The sequence below is a fragment of the Mesoplodon densirostris genome, chromosome 2, assembly GCF_025265405.1.
Source record: "Mesoplodon densirostris isolate mMesDen1 chromosome 2, mMesDen1 primary haplotype, whole genome shotgun sequence".
NCBI classification, from domain to species: domain Eukaryota; kingdom Metazoa; phylum Chordata; class Mammalia; order Artiodactyla; family Ziphiidae; genus Mesoplodon; species Mesoplodon densirostris.
This window is the reverse complement of record NC_082662.1, coordinates 111,084,645-111,105,159: the sequence shown is the minus strand read 5'-3', so window position 1 is coordinate 111,105,159 and position 20,515 is coordinate 111,084,645. Positions and strand designations below refer to the sequence as shown.

Here is a 20,515-nt window from a genome sequence, read left to right as displayed (position 1 = left end):
TAACACACCTGCTACACTGAGGTTGACCAACAGAAACCTTTGTAGATCGGCAGCTGGTGATAGCTCATCGAACGCTTTGATTGGCCGATTTAATGGGGGTGGGGAGCGCAGCCCTGTTTCCTTTCTCTACCAAGGTTCCTTCATTGGATTGACCAGCTGTCAGGTTGAGCCCAAACCTGCCTCCTTTTGGTGGTGTTTGTCTGGATCGCAACGCAATAGCCGGGCCGGGGGAGAGCCTCCCCTCGTAAGCTCCGATTGGCTGAACTCAACCTTGGAGGTTTCTGATTGGTCCAATGAAGAAACCAAGGTAGGTTGCCTAGTGATCCTGAGGAAGCTGATGTGTTATTCCTTCTGTGCATCGAAGGATTAGGAAGTTTGTTCTCTCTGCGTGGCTGAGAAGTTTTTCACCTACTCGGACGGGGGTGGGGGGTGGGGGTGGGGATAGGTGTCCCCCTGAAATAGAGCGCAAGCTGCAGCCTGAGTTTAGCCGTAACCCAGGAAGTAACGTCAGGTAAGCAACGGGGGAAATATCAATACATTTTCTAACGTCGAAAAAAAAAAAAACCTCCAAATGTTTCATTTTGTGGGGAGAGGGAGGTTTTTATTTATTTAATTTTGGGGCCCTTGGGTTTTTTTTTCAAATAGGGTCTTTAACTAGTAAATGTCCAAGGGCGATTAATTTTTTAAAGAAAATGCCCCATTATTTTTTTGCCCTGAAGATTTAAAGTTTCTTGGATTGGATTAGGATATAAGCTCTATTCACCGTGCCAGATAGGGTTAGTGCCTTTAAGCATTTATTTCATGCTTCTCTTCCTCTTTCACTCTTCTTCCCACCTCCCGCCAAGAATTATTTGAAATATAGCCTTGTACAAAGAATCTTTTGTAAGTCACTTCATTTGTATTTCTTTTTTAAATGTTTACATGTATTTCTGAGTATTCATTTTAATCAGTATATATTTATCGAGCAGTTACAACGTTAAAGACATTGTGCTAGTTGCTATGGAAAATATAAAAATCCAAGAAGACAATATCCCTGCCCTCAAGAAGTTTACAGTTGAGAGACAGCCATACCAAAAGAAAGACTATAATAAATACTTTAAAGGAAGTAAGTATAAATAAAGTTGTGTGAAAGTACAGCTGAGGAGAGACCTATTCTGGCTATGGGACATAGGGGTAATGGAGAAGCAGATTCACTGAAGGCTTTACAGTGGGTCCTCAATAGGACTTTGAAGAATGTGTAGAATTTAGAAAGGAAGGGGAAAGGGAGAGAACTCCAGCCTGTACAAAGGAGAGAGGTGGAAAGCATGGACATGTTTGAGAAATGGTTTAACAGTACATAATTGGGAGTAATGGAAGATATTGCTAGAAGATAGAATGGAATCCAGTCACAGAGGCTCTTGAATGCATTCTTTTGGTCTTGAAAAAGCTATTTTCAATAATTGCTGATTTAAAATATTTATTGTATTTCATCTTAAAAACTGACATTTAGATTTATCTAAAGTATGCTAACTTTAAAGTTTATCACACATGGTAGTGCAATTTCTCTTGACTGTAGATTTTTAAAACAACTATAGTGCATGATATAAAAGGGCTTGTGCTCTGATTTTTTTTGTACTTGAGAAAGAATCTGCTAATCTTTTAACATTCTCTTACCAGTGCTTTTTGTTGTCAGCTGTTTGTGTATTTGCAAGGTGGCTAGCCTAGGGATAGAGATGAAAGTTTTCTAGCTATATGGAATTACTACACATGATCTTCTGAGTGTTATTCTCTAGACTGGTAATCTCAAAAGTGAATGCATGAAATGAGTCATTAGGGTTTGGGAAGGAAATATTAGAACATATATTTCTATTTAGTTTTTCTTAATTTTTTTTTTACTATTTTTTGTATGTTTTATAATGAACTTGAATATTTATAGAAATTGCACATAAATTAATGTATGCTCTTTGGAGCTGGATGCTCACAATTTTTTGCTGTTCCATATAATTTAACTTGGGGAGAATCCATTTTGTGAAAGGAATCACAATGATTATGTGATTAGGTTATGCACAAGAAATCAGCAGGCTTAAAAGTGGGTCCGTTCTACTGGTCTTTAGAATTAATGATTTGATTTCTTGTCAATGCCTCCACTGGAGTTCAACCTATTGTACTTTGGAAAAGATATTGTTATCCACCTAATTTTTTCTGGCCATTACTCTTTCCTTTCTTTATTTAAGTTTGTAAATATTTCTTACCTGTATACATTTTTAGTATGCATGTATGAATATCTAGATGTTTATTTACATAAGCACACGTATAGATATTTTTTCATCACCCCCTCCAGAGACAGGTAAGAATGACCACTTTAACTCACCGGGCCCGTCGTACAGAAGGAGGGAAGAACTCTGAAAAGAAGGTGGAAAGTGAGGAAGACACTAATCAAGACAGAAGTCAAGACAATGAGGACACTGAAGACTCTAAGGATATCCGCCTCACGCTTATGGAAGAAGTATTGCTCCTGGGACTAAAAGATAAAGAGGTAATGCAATTGGATTTGCTAGGCTGTCTCAAAGACTTAAATATTGGAATGTTTTTAGGAAGTAATCTGATAAAATATTTTCATTAATACTAAATTGGCCTTAGAATTGTGCTTCAGCCATCTAGGGGATGGGGGAGTTTGGGAGGGTGGTTGATACTTGGAGGGTAAAATCCAGAAGTATAATTACTTGAAGTATAATTTAATTACAAAATTACTCCAGAATTTTAGAAGATATAACACAGTGTAAAGTGTTTGTACTTGTAGTTTCCCAAGTGAGATTGATGGTGAAATAACCTCTTATTAAACTAAGAAAGAGGGCTCAACATTGAAGTCTTCTTGAGCTTTGGGGAGAAAAGTCTTTTAAATGAGAAGACAAGGAACATGTATGATTAGCTGTCTTACAAAAATAAACAGGGGTTGGTTTCTTATAATACAGAAGAATAACTTTTATTCTATTCTGTGTATCTTTATTCTTATTTTTATTAGTTGTTTTGGACAAGCAGAACAGCAATTTTTTTAAAAAATATTTATTTATTTATTTGGCTGTGCCGGGTCTTAGTTGCAGCATGTGGGATCTTTGTTGCCGCCTGCAGGATCTTTAATTGAGGGCATGTGAGATCTTTAATTGCAGCATGAAAACCTTAGTTGTGGCCTGTGGGATCTAGTTCCCTGACCAGGAACCTGGGCCCCTTGCACTGGGAGCGAGGAGTCTTAACCACTGGACCACCAGGGAAGTCCCTCTATTCTGTGGATTTTTAGAAGTTAAATATCAACAATTGATGAGGATTATTTTAGAAAATGTTTTAAAATTAATTACAGCTTTCCCTTTTTCCTAATTTATTAACAGAACATCTATTTTATAATGAAATTAGTCGAGATAGCAAATCTTGTGATACAACCAAATATTTTCTTGGCTTTTCTACTAGTTTAGTATACATTATCCTTCACTTGTAATTTAACTTTTTTTTTTTTTTTTTTTTTTTTTTTTGCGGTATGCGGGCCTCTCACTGTTGTGGCCTCTCCCGTTGCGGAGCACAGGCTCCGGATGCGCAGGCCCATCGGGCATGGCTCACGGGCCCAGCCGCTCCGCGACATATGGGATCCTCCCAGACCGGGGCACGAACCCGTATCCCCTGCATCGGCAGGCGGACTCTTAACCACTGCGCCACCAGGGAGGCCCGTAATTTAACTTTTTATTGTGTTTTCCCATCACTTTCTTCGCTAATGAAGAGGTTATAAAAATATACAAATAGGGGCTTCCCTGGTGGTCCAGTGGTTAAGACTCCGCACTTCCAAAGTAGGGGGCGAGGGTTTGATCCCTGGTTGGGGAACTAAGATCCCACATGCTGTGCAGTGCAGCCAAAAAAAAAAAAAGGATATACAAATAATATTTTAAACAATCTACTTCCTTGTTAAGAAGACTTTGGTGAGTACAAAAAGAGGCATATTTATTATTGGCCTCAGTTTTGAAAACTTATCAAATTAAAATGTTACTTTATATTAAAAAAATACTAAATGTGGCTTTGATCATTGTTCTTAGAAATGAATTGTTTACATACATCTAGTAATATCTCTTCTTTTCTACATTGACTCCTCAACTTGAGAATACCCTTATTTTAGTTTAGTTTAGTTTAGTTTTTCTTTACCACTTTTCCCTTCTCTGATTTTTGTCATGTCAAATTACCAACTTAAACAGAAATTACAAGACTTGTTATAGCCTGTGTATTATTAAAACTAACGTTAGAGGGCTTCCCTGGTGGCGCATTGAGAGTCCGCCTGCTAATGCAGGGGACACGGGTTCGTGCCCCGGTCTGGGAGGATCCCACATGCCGCGGAGCGGCTGGGCCCGTAAGCCATGGCCGCTGAGCCTGCGCGTCCGGAGCCTGTGCTCTGCAACGGGAGAGGCCACAACAGTGAGAGGCCCGCGTACCGCAAAAAAAAAAAAAAAAAAAAAAAAAACTAACGTTAGAGACATGCCCATGTGTACTTGGCCAAGATGCAAATATATCATAAAATCTTGCCCGGGAGTGTATTTTCCTGTTTGCTGAGAAAGTTGATGAGGCTCTAGTTTTATAAAAGTCAAATAAATGAAAAAGCAAAACCGACTCTCTAAGAGAAAGTCGGAGTAGGTCTGAAGATTAGGTGGTATAAATACTATTTTGAGATGTTTATACGGTGCCTAGGAAACATTCACTCACTAAAACAGAAGAGCATACTGTATCTAAAAAGCTGTTTTGTTTGTTTTAGTTTTGAATAGGAATGATTAATTTCCTGCTGAACCTAGGTACTAGAATTTCTGCTCCTGTTCTGTAGCGAAACTGCCTTTGGACTTGTCTTTGTGTGTTTCTAAATTTATAATAGTTAATATAAGCTTAAGGAAATAGGATAAAAAAATAAAGGAGCTTGTTTAGAGCTATGATCATAGTGCGTATTCAACATATTGGTGAAATACTGTATAAAGATGGGTAGATAATATCCACCTTTTGAATTGTTTGAATTTTATTTTTGGTGATAGCTGATAAAATTAAGTTTTTAGCTTTCAGTTGGCTCAGAAAGAATGAGAAATGATAAATCCTTAGGCGTACATAAATAGGAGAGGTCAAACCTTCTGATTTATTAAAGTAGTAATAGTTGTTACAAAATGCCAGTTACATAACTTTCTCTAAAAAATACTACATTGATTTCCAGCTCAACTTATTTTCTTCTTATTTCTCAAACCACTTGTTGATTTATTTAATCAATGTTTAATGTGCTTAGCATTATACAAATACTAAGGTAAATATAAAATAGTATAATATATTGTCCCTGTCCTCAAGAAACTTGCATTCTAGCTGGGGAAACAAATAATACATCTTTTTAAAAATTAAGTAACCCAAAGCTCCATCAGCAGAAGAGTGGATAAAAATGAATCATTCATTTATTTAAATGAGTATAAATATATTTTCTATATAGAATGAAAATGAACATTGTTAGAAAACATGTATGATTCTCATATATGTTCAATAAAGGAAGCCAGACACAAAAGAATACATATTGTATGATTATGTGTATATAAAATTCAAAAAGCTAAACTGTGTTATCTGGGATTGCATATTTAGGTGGTAAAACATACAGAAAAGCAAGAAGGGGATTACCATAGTTGTTAGGGTAGTGAGGAGCAGGTGAGGAGGGGAGTTTTAGTGATTAGACAAGAGCATGAAGGGGTTTCTGGGTGCTAACAGTTTTCTATTTCTCTACTTGGGGAACGTTTCATGGATATGCACTTAGGGATAAATCACTGAGCTTTTCACTTTTGTGTACTCTTCTGTGTGTGCGTTATATTTCACAATTCAAAAGATTTTTAAAGAAGTAAACGACAACTAAAAAACAGCAAGTGTTTCCAAGTTAGAACAGTAAGAGCAGAGGAAGTTAGAGGGAGGAGAGATCATCATAAGTGGAAATAATCTGGGGAAGAACAGAAGGCAGTAAAACCAGCTGGGCTTGTAAGAATGGATAGGATTTACATAAATGGAAGAAGGGAAAGGAACACATTCTGGATGAGTGAGCAAAGGTTTCATGAGCTTGATGAATTTGGGAGATAATTGAGTACCAGTATGACTGAAGTAGATGGTGTTTTTAGAAAACCATGAGATTCAGAATTGACAAATTAGACTCAGATCAGAGTAGGAATGATTTTAAGTGCCAGACGAAACTTAGATTCTTTCCTTTAAGTAAAAGGGGATCAGCCTGATGAAAACAGCAACGTCCATTTCATTTTTGTATCCAATTGAAGGATATTTTTGCTCTGTGTTCTTTGTGAGTATATGTTTTGATATGTATGTAATTTCTTGTTTTTTCATGGTTTATTTGTGACATGTCAAAAAAAATTGCCAAATGTTAAACTTTGCATCCCAATGTCTCAAAGTTAACTTTTGCTGAAGAGTTTCATAAAGTTTAAAGTATAGAACCTAATGCTATAATTTTTTAAATTATGTTTTAAAAAGTCTATACGTAGAAAATAACATAATGAGACTAATATTTCAAGAATTGTAAGCCTAGAAAAAAATGACAGCAGGTCATATAGTCAGATTGCTTGTGAAATATTACTGTCATCCTTTCTTAAGAGTCTTCTGAGTAGTAGCTGCCAGAGACTGGTTTAAAATATTAAGCTTCATTGTCTTGTGAAATAATCAAGAAATTTTTATGATGAAGAGTCTAACCTTTCAAATACATTTAAAATTAGATGTTACCTCAGTTCAATAACACTGACCTCAACTGAGAAAATTAAACTTGAGCACCAGCCTGACCAAAATAAAATAGATTTATTTCCTGTTGAAATCAAGATCCTGTTTATTTGTCACTATTGCCTTTGTTAAGAGTTTTGATATAGATATTTGTATTGATTCATGGACAGTTAATGCTTTAATTAAATTACTAATATATTTAAAACTTCTTCTTTATGAAAATCTTTATAATTAAGTTACCTGTAATAGGAGTGAACCTACTAATGCTTTTGACTTTTGGCCATAATCTTTTAAATTTGGATAGTGTTTTTTAACCCTCTTCCCTTCCTTGCAAAGCTCTTGCTTAATAATGCCATTTATTGAGTGCTTACTAAGCACTGTGACATAAAAGCTTTTCGCCATATTTCTCATGTCACTGGAGTAAAAATCAACAAGAAGTATTGTTCATTGGTATTAGGGAAATATATTTTCATTCATTTGTTTAGTCACCAAAAATTCATTGAATGTCTCATATATGTCAAGTGCTGAATATTAGAAGAGAACAAAAACAATAGTCCCTGCTTTTGAGATTACTTATAGTCTAGTGGCTGGAGAAGTTAGGAGGGGGTCAGGAAAGTCAGTGGACTGTTGGAGTACAGTGCGATATATGCATAACTGTGTTCTGAGTACTGAGGGAACAAAGAAAGGCATCTAACTTGAATGGGTGTGGAAAGTAGTAGGTGGGAGAGAGAAGGAGAAGAGATACTGGGAAAGACTTCTGGGAGGGGATAACTCTTAACCTGAATTCTGAAGATAAGCAAGAGTTAGTCTGTGAAGAGAGACAGTTTCTAGGAAAAAAGAACATGAGCTGGATGTTTGTAATAATTTCAGTGATTTGCAGCTAGAAAAATCACAAATATTTAAAAGCATCCCATCTCCTTTAAATGAACTCATGTTTTGAAACAAGTACCAGAGCTGGACATCCAGTTGTGTGTTTTATTGTTTAACTTTTCAAAAATTGTGAAATATAGCACATTCAAAAAAGTTTATAAAACACATATGTAGGGGCTTCCCTGGTGGCGCAGTGGTTGAGAGTCTGCCTGCCGATGCAGGGGACGCGGGTTCGTGCCCCGGTCCAGGAAGATCCCACATGCCGCGGAGCGCCTGGGCCCGTGAGCCATGGCCACTGAGCCTGCGCGTCCGGAGCCTGTGCTCCGCAACTGGAGAGACCACAGCAGTGAGAGGCCTGCGTATCGCCAAAAAAAACAAAAACAAACAACAAAAAACACATATGTAAAATTTAACAAGCAATTTTAAAGCAAACACTCATGTAACCACCATCAGTAGAACATTGTCAGAATCCTGGAGGCATCATGTTTTGCCCTTCCCTAATCACATGCTGTCCTACCTCCCTGTAGTTTTAACATGTGATTATATCCCTAAACAATATATTTTAGTTTTGCCTGTTTTTAAACTTTATGTTTTGGGATTAATACTGTCATGTATTCTTTTGTCCAATATGTTTGAAATTCATCCATGTTGTTGTATATAATTTAATTCAGTTTATTGCAATATAGTATTTCATTATATGAATATATGACCATTCATTCTACTGGTAGATGGACATTCAGGAGTCCATTATGAATAGTGCTGCTAACAATACACTTGTACTTACCAATTATGTTCTTTCAAACAATGTCACTATTCATACATATATAAAAATGATAAACTGAATAAAACTTTCATTTTAAATTATAAATATAAAATATGTTAATGCTAAGCTTTTCAAGCTTACTAATGATCCTTCATCAGTTATAATTTATTCATTGTAATTTATTAGCAATGGGAGATTGGAAGTGCAAACATTTTTAAAGCTGGTAAAAAAAATCTCAGTGAACAATCAGTAAGTTAAAAAAAAATCAGTCACAATAAGTCAGTAAACAACTTGTGGATGAATAGCTATAGAGGGAGAAAATTGCTCCTCTTTGAAAGTTGTTCAGTTCTAAAACATTTTATTAAAATCAAAAGATTAAAAGTGTAATTTATAATTTAGGTCACGACCTGGTCTTTTAGTTTCCTGATAGCACAAAATGAACAATAAATCTCTTGTCACTAGTATTGCCATTGTGAATAGGGCAAGTGTATCAGAAAGACTGGTTTGTCAGGTTTTGTGGTTTTTATTAACACAGGCTGTTATTAAAAAAGAAAAAAACTTTGTTTTGCTTTTTAAAAATTATATCTAGTCATATAACCACAAAGAATTATTTACTCTTGGTACAAAAGGAAATAAACTGGGAGACCAATGTCCTATTTTAACAGTAGGAAAATATAGTTTAAGCTGTTTCATTGAGAGCCTGCCTCTCTGTATGCTCCCCCAACCACGAGTTGCACACTGTTGTCTTCTGAAATATCTGGTATTGATATTAAGACAAAACCCACCCACTTAAATTTGGACTTCTGGCAGTAACCACTGACTCTTGTAAACTTGATGGGAGCCATTTCATCTCTTTTGTCTCCCTCTTCATATTTTATTAGTGTAACATAGAGTTTTCAAAACATTTTGCACTTTCTCTTGCTTGATCCTGTAAGGCAAATATTATCCTCTCTTTATGGGAGTCAAAGTTAAACTGGCCAATAAATTGTGGAATTTATGTTCAAACCAAACATAAATATACTGAAATGTTTTAATTCTCTTCTCATTTCCTTTTCTATATATTCTGTAACTATTTTCTTTGTTGTTACCATGGGGACTACATTTAACATCCTAAAGTTAGAACACTTTAATTTGAATTTATACCAACTTAACTTGAATAAAATAGGAAAACTCTGCTTCTGTATAGCTCTATCCCACCCCTTTTAGTTCTTGATGTTACAGAATTACATCTTTATACATTTTGTGCCCTGAAAGTTAAACTAATTATGATGCATTAGTCTCTTAAATTATGTACAAAACAGAATGTAGAGTAACAAACCAAAGTTATACTAATACTAGTTTTTAGACAAATGTTTTAAAGTGTATTAGTCTCAAAAAAAAGAAAGTATATACCTCATTGGGAAAAAAAATAATAAAGTGTATTAGTCTCTTAAATCATGTAGAAAACAAAAAATGGAGTTACAAGCCATTTTTACTATAATACTAGCTTTTGTAATTGCCCATATGTTTACCTTTACTGACATCTTTATTTCTTCATACTGCTTTGGGTTACTGTCCAGTGTCCTTTCATTTCTACCTGTAGGACTCTCTAGCATTTCTTGCAGGGCAGGCCTAGTGGTAAAGACTCCCTGAGCTTTTGTTTATCTGGGAATGTCTTAATTTCTCCTTCACTTTTTTTTTTTTTTTTTTTTTCTTTGCTGTACGCGGGCCTCTCACTGCTGTGGCCTCTCCCGTTGCGGAGCACAGGCTCCGGACACACAGGCTCCGCGGCCATGGCTCGCGGGCCCAGCCGCTCCACGGCACGTGGGATCTTCCGGGATCGGGGCACGAACCCGTGTCCCCTGCATCGGCAGGCGGACTCTCAACCACTGCGCCACCAGGGAAGCCCTCTCCTTCACTTTTGAAAGATAGTTTTGCCAGATATAGAATTCTTGGTTGACAGGTTTGTTGTTTTTTTTTTCTCTTTTAGCACTTTGAATATATCAGCTCATTGTCTTCTGGCCTCCAAAGTTTCTGATGAGAAATTTGTTGATAATCTTATTGAGCATCTCTTGTATGGGACAAGTGGCTTATCTTCTGTTCCTTTCAAGATCTCTCTGTCTTTGACTTTCAACAGTTTGATTTTAATGTGACTCAGTGTGTGTCTCTTTGAGTTCATCCTATTTGGAGTTCATTGAGCTTTTGGATATTTATACATATATCTTTCATCAAACTTGGGAAGTTTTTGGCCATTATTTCTTCAAATAATCTCTCTGCCCCTTTTGCTCTCTCTTCTGGAAGGCCCAAAATGTGTACATTGGTTCACTTTTGTTGATATCCCACAGTTCCCTAGGATCTGTTCATTATTCTTCAATCTTTTTTCTTTCTGTTCCTCAGACTCAATAATTTCAATTTGTCCTGTCTCCAAGTTTGTTAATTCTTTTGTCTGCTCAAATCTGCCTTTGAATCCCTCTAGTAAATTTTTTAATTTCAGTTATTATACTTTCAGCTCTAGAATTCCTTTTTGGTTTCTTTTTAGGTTTTCTACCTCTTTACTGATATTTCCATTTTGTTCATACATCATTTTCCTGACTTTCTCCACATCTTCCTTTAGTTTTTTGGGAATCTTTAAGATAGTTGTTTTAAAGTCTTTGTCTACTAGGTCTGCTGTCTGATTTTTCTGGGACAGTTTCTGTCATTTTTTTTTTCCTTTGAGTCAGCATACTGAACTGTTTCTTTATATGTCTTATGATTTTTTTGACTGAAAATTAGACATTTGAATCTAATGATATGGTAACTCTGGAAATCAGATTATGCCCCTTACCCAGAGTTTGCTGGGTTTTGTTTTGTTTTGTTTTTATTTTTTCAGATTTATTTAGGTATAACTGACAAAATTGTAAAATATTTAAAGTATACGACATGATGATTTGATATATGTATACACTGCGATAAGATTCCCCCCATCATGTTAATTAACATATCCATCACCTAACATATATTTACCTTTGTGTGTGTGTGAGAAAGAACATTTATGATCTATTCTCTTAGCAGATTTCAGTTGTACAATATAGTGTTATCAGATACACATCACCATATATAAAATAAACAAGTATTTACTGTAACAGTGCAGGGAACTATATTCAGCATCTGTAATAATCTATAATAGAAAAGAATCAGAAAAAAAGAATATATCTATCTATATCTATATCTATCTAACCAAATCACTTTGTTGTATACCTGAAACTAACACAGTATTGTAAATCAACTCTACTTAAAAAAAGTAGATAGCAATACAGTGTTATCAACTATAGTCACCACGTTGTACATTAGACCCTCAAACCTTATTCATCGTGTAACTGAAAGTTTGTACCCTTTTACCAACCTCTCCCTATTTCCCCCCACCCCCAGTCCCTGGCAAACATTTTTCTACTTTCTGTTTCTAGGAGCTCAGTATTTTTAGATTTTACATGTAAGTGATACTATGCAATGTTTGTCTTTCTCTCTGGCTTATTTCACCTCCAGGTGAAATATCTCCAGGGCATAATGCCCTCCAGATTCTTTTATGTTGTCACAAATGACAGGATTTCTGTCTTTTTAAAGACTGAGTAACATTTTTTTTCCTTGATCCATTTATCCATTGATGGATACTTAGATTGTTTCTATACTTTGGCTACTGTGAAAAATGCTGCAATAAACATGACAATACAGATATCTCTTTGAAATAATGATTTTTTTTCTTTTGGATGGACACCCAGAAACGAGGTTGTTAGATCATATGGTAGTTCTATTTTTAATTTCTTGAGAAACCTCCATATTGTTTTCCATAGTGGCTGTACCACTTTACATTCCCACCAACAGTGTACGAAGTTTCCCTTTTATCCACATTCTTGCTAGCATTTGTTATCTCTTATCTTTTTGATAATACCATCCTAACAGGTATGAAGCGTTATCTTATTGTGGTTTTGATTTGTATTTCCCTGATGATTATTGAGGTTGAGCACCTTTTCCTATACCTGTTGGTCACTTATATGTTTTCTTTGGAAAAATGTCTGTTCCGGTCCTTTGCCCATTTTTAAATTGGGTTATTTGGTTTTTTGCTGTTGAGTTATTAATATGTGTGTTCCTTGTGTATTTTAGATATTAATCACTTATTGGATATGTGATTTCTAAATATTTTCTCCCATTCCATGTGTTGCTTTTTCATTTTATTGATGGTTTCCTTTGCTGTGCAGAAGCTTTTTAGTTTGATGTAGTCCTGCTTGTTGATTTTTTTTTGCTTTTGTTGCTTGTACTTTTGGTGTCAAGTCCAAAAAAACATTGCCAAGACCAATGTCAAGGAGCTTACCCTCTGTTTTCTTCTTGTAGTTTTACTGTTTCAGGAGTTACGGTCAAGTCTTTAATCCATTTTGAGTTGATTTTTGTGTATGGTATAATGCTTTTTTTTTTAATTGTTGTAGGCTATTTTTGTGCTGAGGATCAGCCTAAAGTGTAAAATTAAGGTCTTCTGAAGTCTTTTCTGAGCCTGTGCCTTCCTTGGGCATTTACAACAACCTTCTAATTTCCCTTGTGTATGTAGTTACTTTTGAATGTCCTAGTCTTTGGTATCTGGCTCCAAAAAGAGGGGAAAGGAAAATGAAGAGGAGGGAAAAGGCATAAGCCCTTTAAATCACCTGGAAGTCACCAGAAGGGGAAGGGCTTGCAGCAAACCAGGGAGGTTACAATAATGGCCTCTGTGTCTGCACCTCCATGATCAGAATGCAGATCACTGATATCTGCTATTTGGAGGACAGAGTCCTTATTGCCCATCCTAGCTCCTAGTAAGGGGCATGTAAGCTGCTCTAAGAACACATGCATGGCTGCCTGCCATGGGGTGAGGGGATAGGAGATGGGTAGCCTCTGCTAAACTAAGATTTCAAATTGACTGGAATTAACTGTAATTTATGATCCACATCTTCCCCTGGAAGTTGCAAGCCTTCAATAGCCTCCAGAGTTCCGAAATAGTTATGTCAGACATATTCTACTGATACAGTTGTCGTCTAGGTGGGAAGACAAATTTCTGGTGCTTCCTACTCTGCAACTTCCCAGAATCCCCACATTTGTTTTTTACATATTCCTACCATGTTACCGTCCCCATAGTTTGTTTTAATTTAAATTCTACATTTCCTTTCAAAGCCTATCACAAATCAAACAGTGATCTTTCCATTCTCTAAATTCCCTTGCATTTATCATACATCTCAATGTGCTTAGTTACTGCATTTTCTAATTTTCTTATAGGCAGTGTTTAAAGACACAGGCTTTGGGGGCTTCCCTGGTGGTGCAGTGGTTAAGAATCCACCTGCCAGTTCAGGGGACATGGGTTCGAGCCCTGGTCCAGGAAGATCCCACATGCCGCGGGGCAACTAAGCCTGTACGCTACAACTACTGAGCCTGTGCTCTAGAGCCCACGAGCCACAACTACTGAGCCTACACGCCACAACTACTGAGCCCGCATGCCTGGAGCCCGTGCTCCACAACAAGAGAAGCCACTGCAATGAGAAGCCCACGCACCACAACGAAGAGTATTAGCCCCCACTCACTGCAACTAGAGAAAGCCTGCATGCAGCAACGAAGACCCAATGTGGCCAAAAATAAATAAATAAATTTATTTTTAAAAAAACAACACAGGCTTTGGAAGCAGACATAGCTACATTAAAATGCAAAGTCTACCACTTACTAAATATTTGACTTGGCCTCGTTTTCCACATTATTTCCTTATACTCATTTTATAGAGATAATAATATTGACTTCATAGTGCTATTGTAAGAATTAAATTACTTCTATAAAATGTTTAAATCGGCCTGACACATATAAATACTCAATAACCAAAGTGAATTGAAATAAGTCAGACAAAAGATACTGTATGATTTCACTTATATGAAGAATTAAAAAAAAAAAAACTCATAGACACATAGAACAGATTGATGGTTGCCAGAGGTGGGGATTGGTGGGTAGGTGAAATGAGTGAAGGTAATCAAAAAGGTACAAACTTCCAGTTATAAAATAAATAAGTCCTGGAGATGTAATCTTTGGCATGATACCTATAGTTAATAATACTGTATTGTATATATTAAAGTTGCTGAGAGAGTAGATATTAAAAGTTCTCATCACAAGAAAAAATTTGTAATTTACTATGTTTGATAATGGATGTTAAGTAGATTTATTGTGAGGATCATTTCACAATATATACATATATAGAATCATGTTGTACACCTGAAACTAATATAAAGTTATATGTCAATTATATCAATAAAAAATAATAATAGCCATATAAATTTATAATTTAAAAATTGGGAAGTCAAGGAATAAAGATGGGAGAAAGCATAGGAGAAATATTAACTTTTATTTTTTATAGTAAGAAGTCAATTAGATGTTGTCTAATATTGAAACATTTACTTTAGACAAAAAACTCAACCTCTTAATCTATTTTCTTAACCTTAGAAATGAGTCTTTTAGGAAAATCTCATGTAATAAGGAAATGTTTGAAGTTCAGTTATTCCTTCAGTTTCAGTTCATTTTCTTTTTATGTTAAATTTAAGTAAAATTATATTTATTACATTTTACTTTAAAAATAGCATATGTAGTATGATTTACTCCATTTTTTAAAAATGTTGAGTGTAATGTTACTTGAATTTGACATAAAAGGGAAATTGAGGTTAAACTGAATATTGCTTTTCTTCATCACAAGATATCATTTACTAAAAGGCCCCACTAAGGTTAAAAAAGAGCTTACGAAAAAAATAAGACTATGTGTGGACCTTGTTTGGCTCCTAATTCAAGCAAACCAGGTATTCTAAAAACGCATTAAACAATTGATGGAATTTGAATGCTTACTGAATATTTTGATAGTATTAAGGAATTATTGATTTTTTTAGGTGTGAAGTATTGCATTTTTTTCCTTCATCTCTTGGGGAGAGTATTATAATATTTTATGGATGATATGTTACAGCGGCTGGGATTTGCACTGAAATAATCTGGAATTGGGGTGAGAGGTATAGATGAAAGATTGTACTGGTAGCTATTGACGCTAGATGATGGATACATAGAGGTTAATAATCTCTATAGTTTGTGTATGTTTGGAAATGTTAAACCAAAAATGCGTTTAGAAAATGGTGTTGGGGTCATGTTTTCTTAAACCACATGATTCCAATTTAGGCAATATCCTATTGACTCCCTGTTATGAAAGATTAAGAAATTACCTCTCTCACAGTTTCTTTTACTTCTACTCCCCAATATTTTATGAAAATTTATAATGTATATGTTCTGTTCCATAATTTACACAAAGCTGTTCTTTGAAGGGAAGCCCCACGACTGGGGTGGGGGGAGAAGCAGATGGGAAAATTGGTGGGTATGAGAGAAGATATGTGTATTGCATATATAAAGAAAAATCTAGTTTTACATACACCAAAATGATAATAGGATGATAGAATTATGAGCAATTTTTATTTTATTTTTTATGATTCTTTTTTTCTTTCCATATTTTCTAAAATATATGTATATTACTTTTTAATCAGGGAGAAAAGATCTATTTGAAGACAAAAGATATATCTGCATTCACGTAGTTTGGCTCTTCTGAGGTTTGAACATACCATAAATGCCTTTATGTGTTTCTAAATCTATTTTAAATCATTTGAGGAATTGTAGGGAAGTAGATTTAGCGCCTTAGACACATTTTCAGATTTTTTACTCCCCCTTTTCAACTTTCTTTGGATGGTGTGTAGCAATGAAAATTCCATTTTCTCATAAGTAACAGATTGTGGGAAAAGAAAGGCATGTAAGTTACTGTTACTGTTTTTGGTGCTACCATCATTTAAAATTTTTTTAGAATTAAAAATTGAGGACATTTTTACTGGCCAAAATGAGATTTAAAGCTTATGTGGGAATATTCAAAGATTACCAGTTGCTTTCCTTTATTTTGTATTTCCTTTTCACTGACAAGGCATTTCCATGTTGTTTTTATTTTCTGAACTTTTGATAGTGGTTTTTATTTTAAAAAGGGCGCATGGGGAGTTCCCTGGTGGCCTAGTGGTTAGGATTCCTGGCTCTCATGGCTTGAGAAATTGTATCCATTTGTCTGGGTTTATAATCCATTCTTCCCAATCATGCTGAAATCATCTGTTAAACCAGAATAACATCGAGGTCACAGTTCCTTATTCCCCATTATGACTAAGCAGAGTGAACTTTTATTAATGCTTAATCTCTTTTCTAAAATGTCTCTTTTGACATGGATGGACCTAGTGACTGTCATACACAGTGAAGTAAGTCAGAAAGAGAAAAACAAATGTCATATATTAATGCATATATTTGGAATCTGAAAAAATTGGTATAGATGATCTTATTTACAAAGCAGAAATAGAGACACAGACCTAGAGAACAAACGTATGGATACCAAGGTGGAAGGTGGGGATATGAATTGGAAAACTGGGATTGACATATAGTATAGCACAGGGAACTCTACTCAGTGCTCTGTGGTGACCTAAATGAGAAGGAAATCCAAAAAAGAGGGGATATATGTATACGTATAGCTGATTCACTTTGCTGTACAGTATAAGCTAACTCAATATTGTAAAGCAATTAGACTCCAATAAAAATAAACAAAATGTCTCTTTTGGCTCTGTGGACATAGAAATATTAATCGGTGTTAGAATGAATCACATTAATTTATAAAAGAGGAATTTAGATCAAATCCTGGAAGCCACTCTTTTTATAGAGCACTTCAAAGGAAAAGAGTAAATTAACTCTTCTTAAAGTAATTTTTAGAGGAAAAAAATGAAATAAAATTCGTTTTGCTTGTAAAACTTTTTTTTTCTTGTATAATTTTTGATAACCCTGGAGATCATCATGCAGACTTTGGAACTGGGCATATAGAAAAGGCTTCAAGAAGACACAGTAAAATTCTTTCTCTCATGGAAAGTGAAGCAATTTTTATGTTGAATCTTCAGATTTGGTCGGGGAGAAAGATTTTTTTTTCAGTGTAGATAATTTGGAAAAATTAGAAAACCACTTTTTTGGTTGGTTTGTAGACAGTATTTTACATAATTGTGATAATCCTGAATATACAATTATGTATTTGCCTGTTTTTCATTCAAATTTATCATAAGGATTTTCTAACCATATTTTAAAAAACTCCTTTTAATGATGCTTTAAGTTTCTTTACTTTCTTTCCTCTTTTTACCCCAAGCAGGCAACTTTAAAATCTTTAACCTTCATTGTTGTTTTAAGGTGTGTCTTTAAAGAAGTTTGAATAACGAATACTTCACTAGGCAGAAATTCAGTGCAAAGTGTTGACTGTCTGAATTTATTGAAATTTTATTGTCCAACCTTTTACAAGAATAAAATAGCATTATCAAAAATTTCTATATGTATAATCTTTGACTCAAAAATTTCTTCTAGGAATTTATTCAACAGAAATACACATACAAATGAATATTTCTTTATAGCATTTTTTTTATAATGGCAAAAAATTGTAGGCAACCAATACATACATCAGAAAGGACTTGGGTAGATAAACTATAGGGCATTTACGGGCTTCCCTCGTGGCACAGTTTTTGAGAATCTGCCTGCCAATGCAGGGGACACAGGTTCGAGCCATGGTCCAGGAAGATCCCACATGCCATGGAGCAGCTAAGCCCATGTGCCACAACTGCTGAGCCTGCGCTCTAGAGTCTGCAAGGCACAACTGCTGAAGCCCGTGCGCCTTGAGCCCGTGCTCCGCAACAGGAGAAGCCACCACAATGAGAAGCCCGTGCACTGCAACGAAGAGTAGCCCCCGCTCACCGCAACTAGAGAAAGCTCACAGGCAGCAACGAAGACCCAACACAGCCAAAAATAAACAATTAAATTTACTAAAATAAAACTATAGTGCATCTAAAATGCAGTACTGGGCTTCCCTGGTGGCGCAGTGGTTGAGAGTCCGCCTGCCGATGCAGGGAACACGGGTTGGTGCCCCGGTCCGGGAAGATCCCACATGCTGCGCAGCGGCTGGGTCCATGAGCCATGGCCTCTGAGCCTGCGCGTCCGGAGCCTGTGCTCCGCAGCGGGAGGGGCCACAACAGTGAGAGGCCCGCATACGGCAAAAAAAAAAAAAAAAAAAAATTTAAAATGCAGTACCATGCAGTCATAACAATGATTGAGGTAGCTCTGTGTTTAGTGATGTGGAAAGATATCCAAAATAATGGCTAAGTGGAAAAGTTGCCACTCAGTATGATCTTATTTCTGTATGTAATATTAATAAATATATAATAGACTATGTATGTAAAATCTAGAAAATATCCACTAAACTGTTATGTGGAGATGATAAGATTATAGGAGACTTTTACTTTCTAAATTATACATTTCTAAAATATGATCTTTCTTTTCTTTTTTTTTTTTTTTGACAATCATCTATTACGTTTAAAATCAAGACAAAAAAAATCTACTATCCAAAGATCTCATTCTGCCAATCCTCCAATAGTCTCTGTTGGTCATGAAGTAGTGTGCAATTTTGGTATTTTTAGTAGATCCTAAAATTTTTCTTTTTCTCTTTTCCCTCATGTATATAGCCTTTGGTAATTAAATTTAATGACTGAATGGTGAATTTCAGTATACATGTGCTAGATCATCCTGCATACTAAAGCAGTGGCCCTTTAACACAGCATCTTTATTATAGATGGTTTGAGAATTTACCAAGACAGCTCCATATATTTAGAGCAAAATGGACTTACAGTTATAATCATTTTTAAAACTCTTCATGTATATTTTTATACTTTTTTCTATTATGGCATATGTTTCAATAAAAAGAAAGTTAAAAAACATTTGAAGAGTTTTATATAATATGGGATACTATGATGGGAAAGGGTGATATTGAAAAACATACAGTTTATACATCCTGGTCTCCATTGCTTCTTTTTTTTTTTTTAATTCATTTTTGGCTGCCTTGGGTCTTCATTGCTGCGCACGGGCTTTCTCTAGTTGTCGCAGGTGGGGGCTACTCTTCCTAGCGGTGCGCCGGCTTCTCATTGTGGTGGCTTCTCTTGTTGCAGAGCACAGGCTCTAGGCGTGCGGGCTTCAGTAGTTGTGGCACGTGGGCTCAGTAGTTGTGGCTCGCGAGCTCTAGAGCACAGGCTCAGTAGTTGTGGCACACGGGCTTAGTTGCTCCACAGCATTTGGGATCTTCCCGGACCAGGGCTCGAACCCATGCCCCCTGCATTGGCAGGCAGATTCTTAACCACTGCACCACCAGGGAAGCCTCCATTGCTCCTTTATTTGCAGGGATTCTCATTTATAGTTCTGTTGACAATCTGACATCATTGTTACTAAAACAGAAGTTATATGGTCAGGCAGAAATGAAAAAACAAGAAAAACTTTCCTCTGATTGCATTAATACTGCCTGAAATGTTTGCACACCTGTTGAGATTCATAAAGTCATCAGGATTATATAAAAGTTATGCCTAAGTATATTATATATTGTAAAGTAAAGTTATAGTTTAACCTTAACGAGGCAGCTAACTTGTATAAACCAAGTATTAATTGGGTAAAAAAAGGCTTACTCCCTCCTTAAAGAGGAGTTACAAGTATTACTCCTGAAGTAGCCACGAGGCGGGCAGTGGAGAGAATTAATCCCAGGTTTTAGTCTAAGATCAGGCCCTCAGGAAATTTGGATATATCTAGGGATGCTTATGATTCAAGCTGACCTTTTGCCAGGTTAACATATTTACTCTCAATCATAAATATATGCTTTCAAAAAACATTTATTGAGAAATACTGTATATCAGTCATATACTCTCTCCCTAAGGAATTTATAGTCTACTGAGGACAAGCAGTTGGTTGCAATGTGATATAATAAATGATAGGGGAGAAGTAGACACACAAACACACACCCAGGTGAGGAATCTAACCCAAAGGATGGAGTGGAGGGAAAGATAATGTTGGAGAAGGTGACATGGAAGATGTGACCCTTGTACTCAATCCTTAAGAACAAGGAGGAGTTGAGTAAAGAAGGGTATTGGTTCTTCTAGACAGAGAGAACTGTGTGTGCAAAGGCCAGTAGGCAAAAATGATGCATTAAGAGTACTTAAAATGGTTCCAGAAAGCTGGGGCATAGTGTTCTAGGGGAAAGAAGCCAGAGAGAGACTAGTAAGCAGCCTCCTG

General features: G+C 35.9%; 1 protein-coding gene across 3 annotated transcripts in view; it reads left to right on the top strand.

The window, feature by feature from the left end:
• Positions 1-323: 323 nt before the first annotated feature.
• Positions 324-20,515, top strand: part of GOLPH3L (golgi phosphoprotein 3 like) — a 42,079-nt gene continuing 21,887 nt past the window's right edge. For 2 of the 3 annotated variants that reach the window (XM_060087215.1, XM_060087202.1), the window contains exons 1-2: positions 324-511; positions 2,321-2,515. In XM_060087215.1, the coding sequence (XP_059943198.1) occupies positions 2,333-2,515 (183 nt within the window). In that variant the 5' untranslated portion in view covers positions 324-511; positions 2,321-2,332. Of the gene's footprint in view, positions 512-968; positions 1,106-2,320; positions 2,516-20,515 lie in introns of all 3 variants that reach the window. The other variant, XM_060087207.1, reaches the window with a different exon arrangement.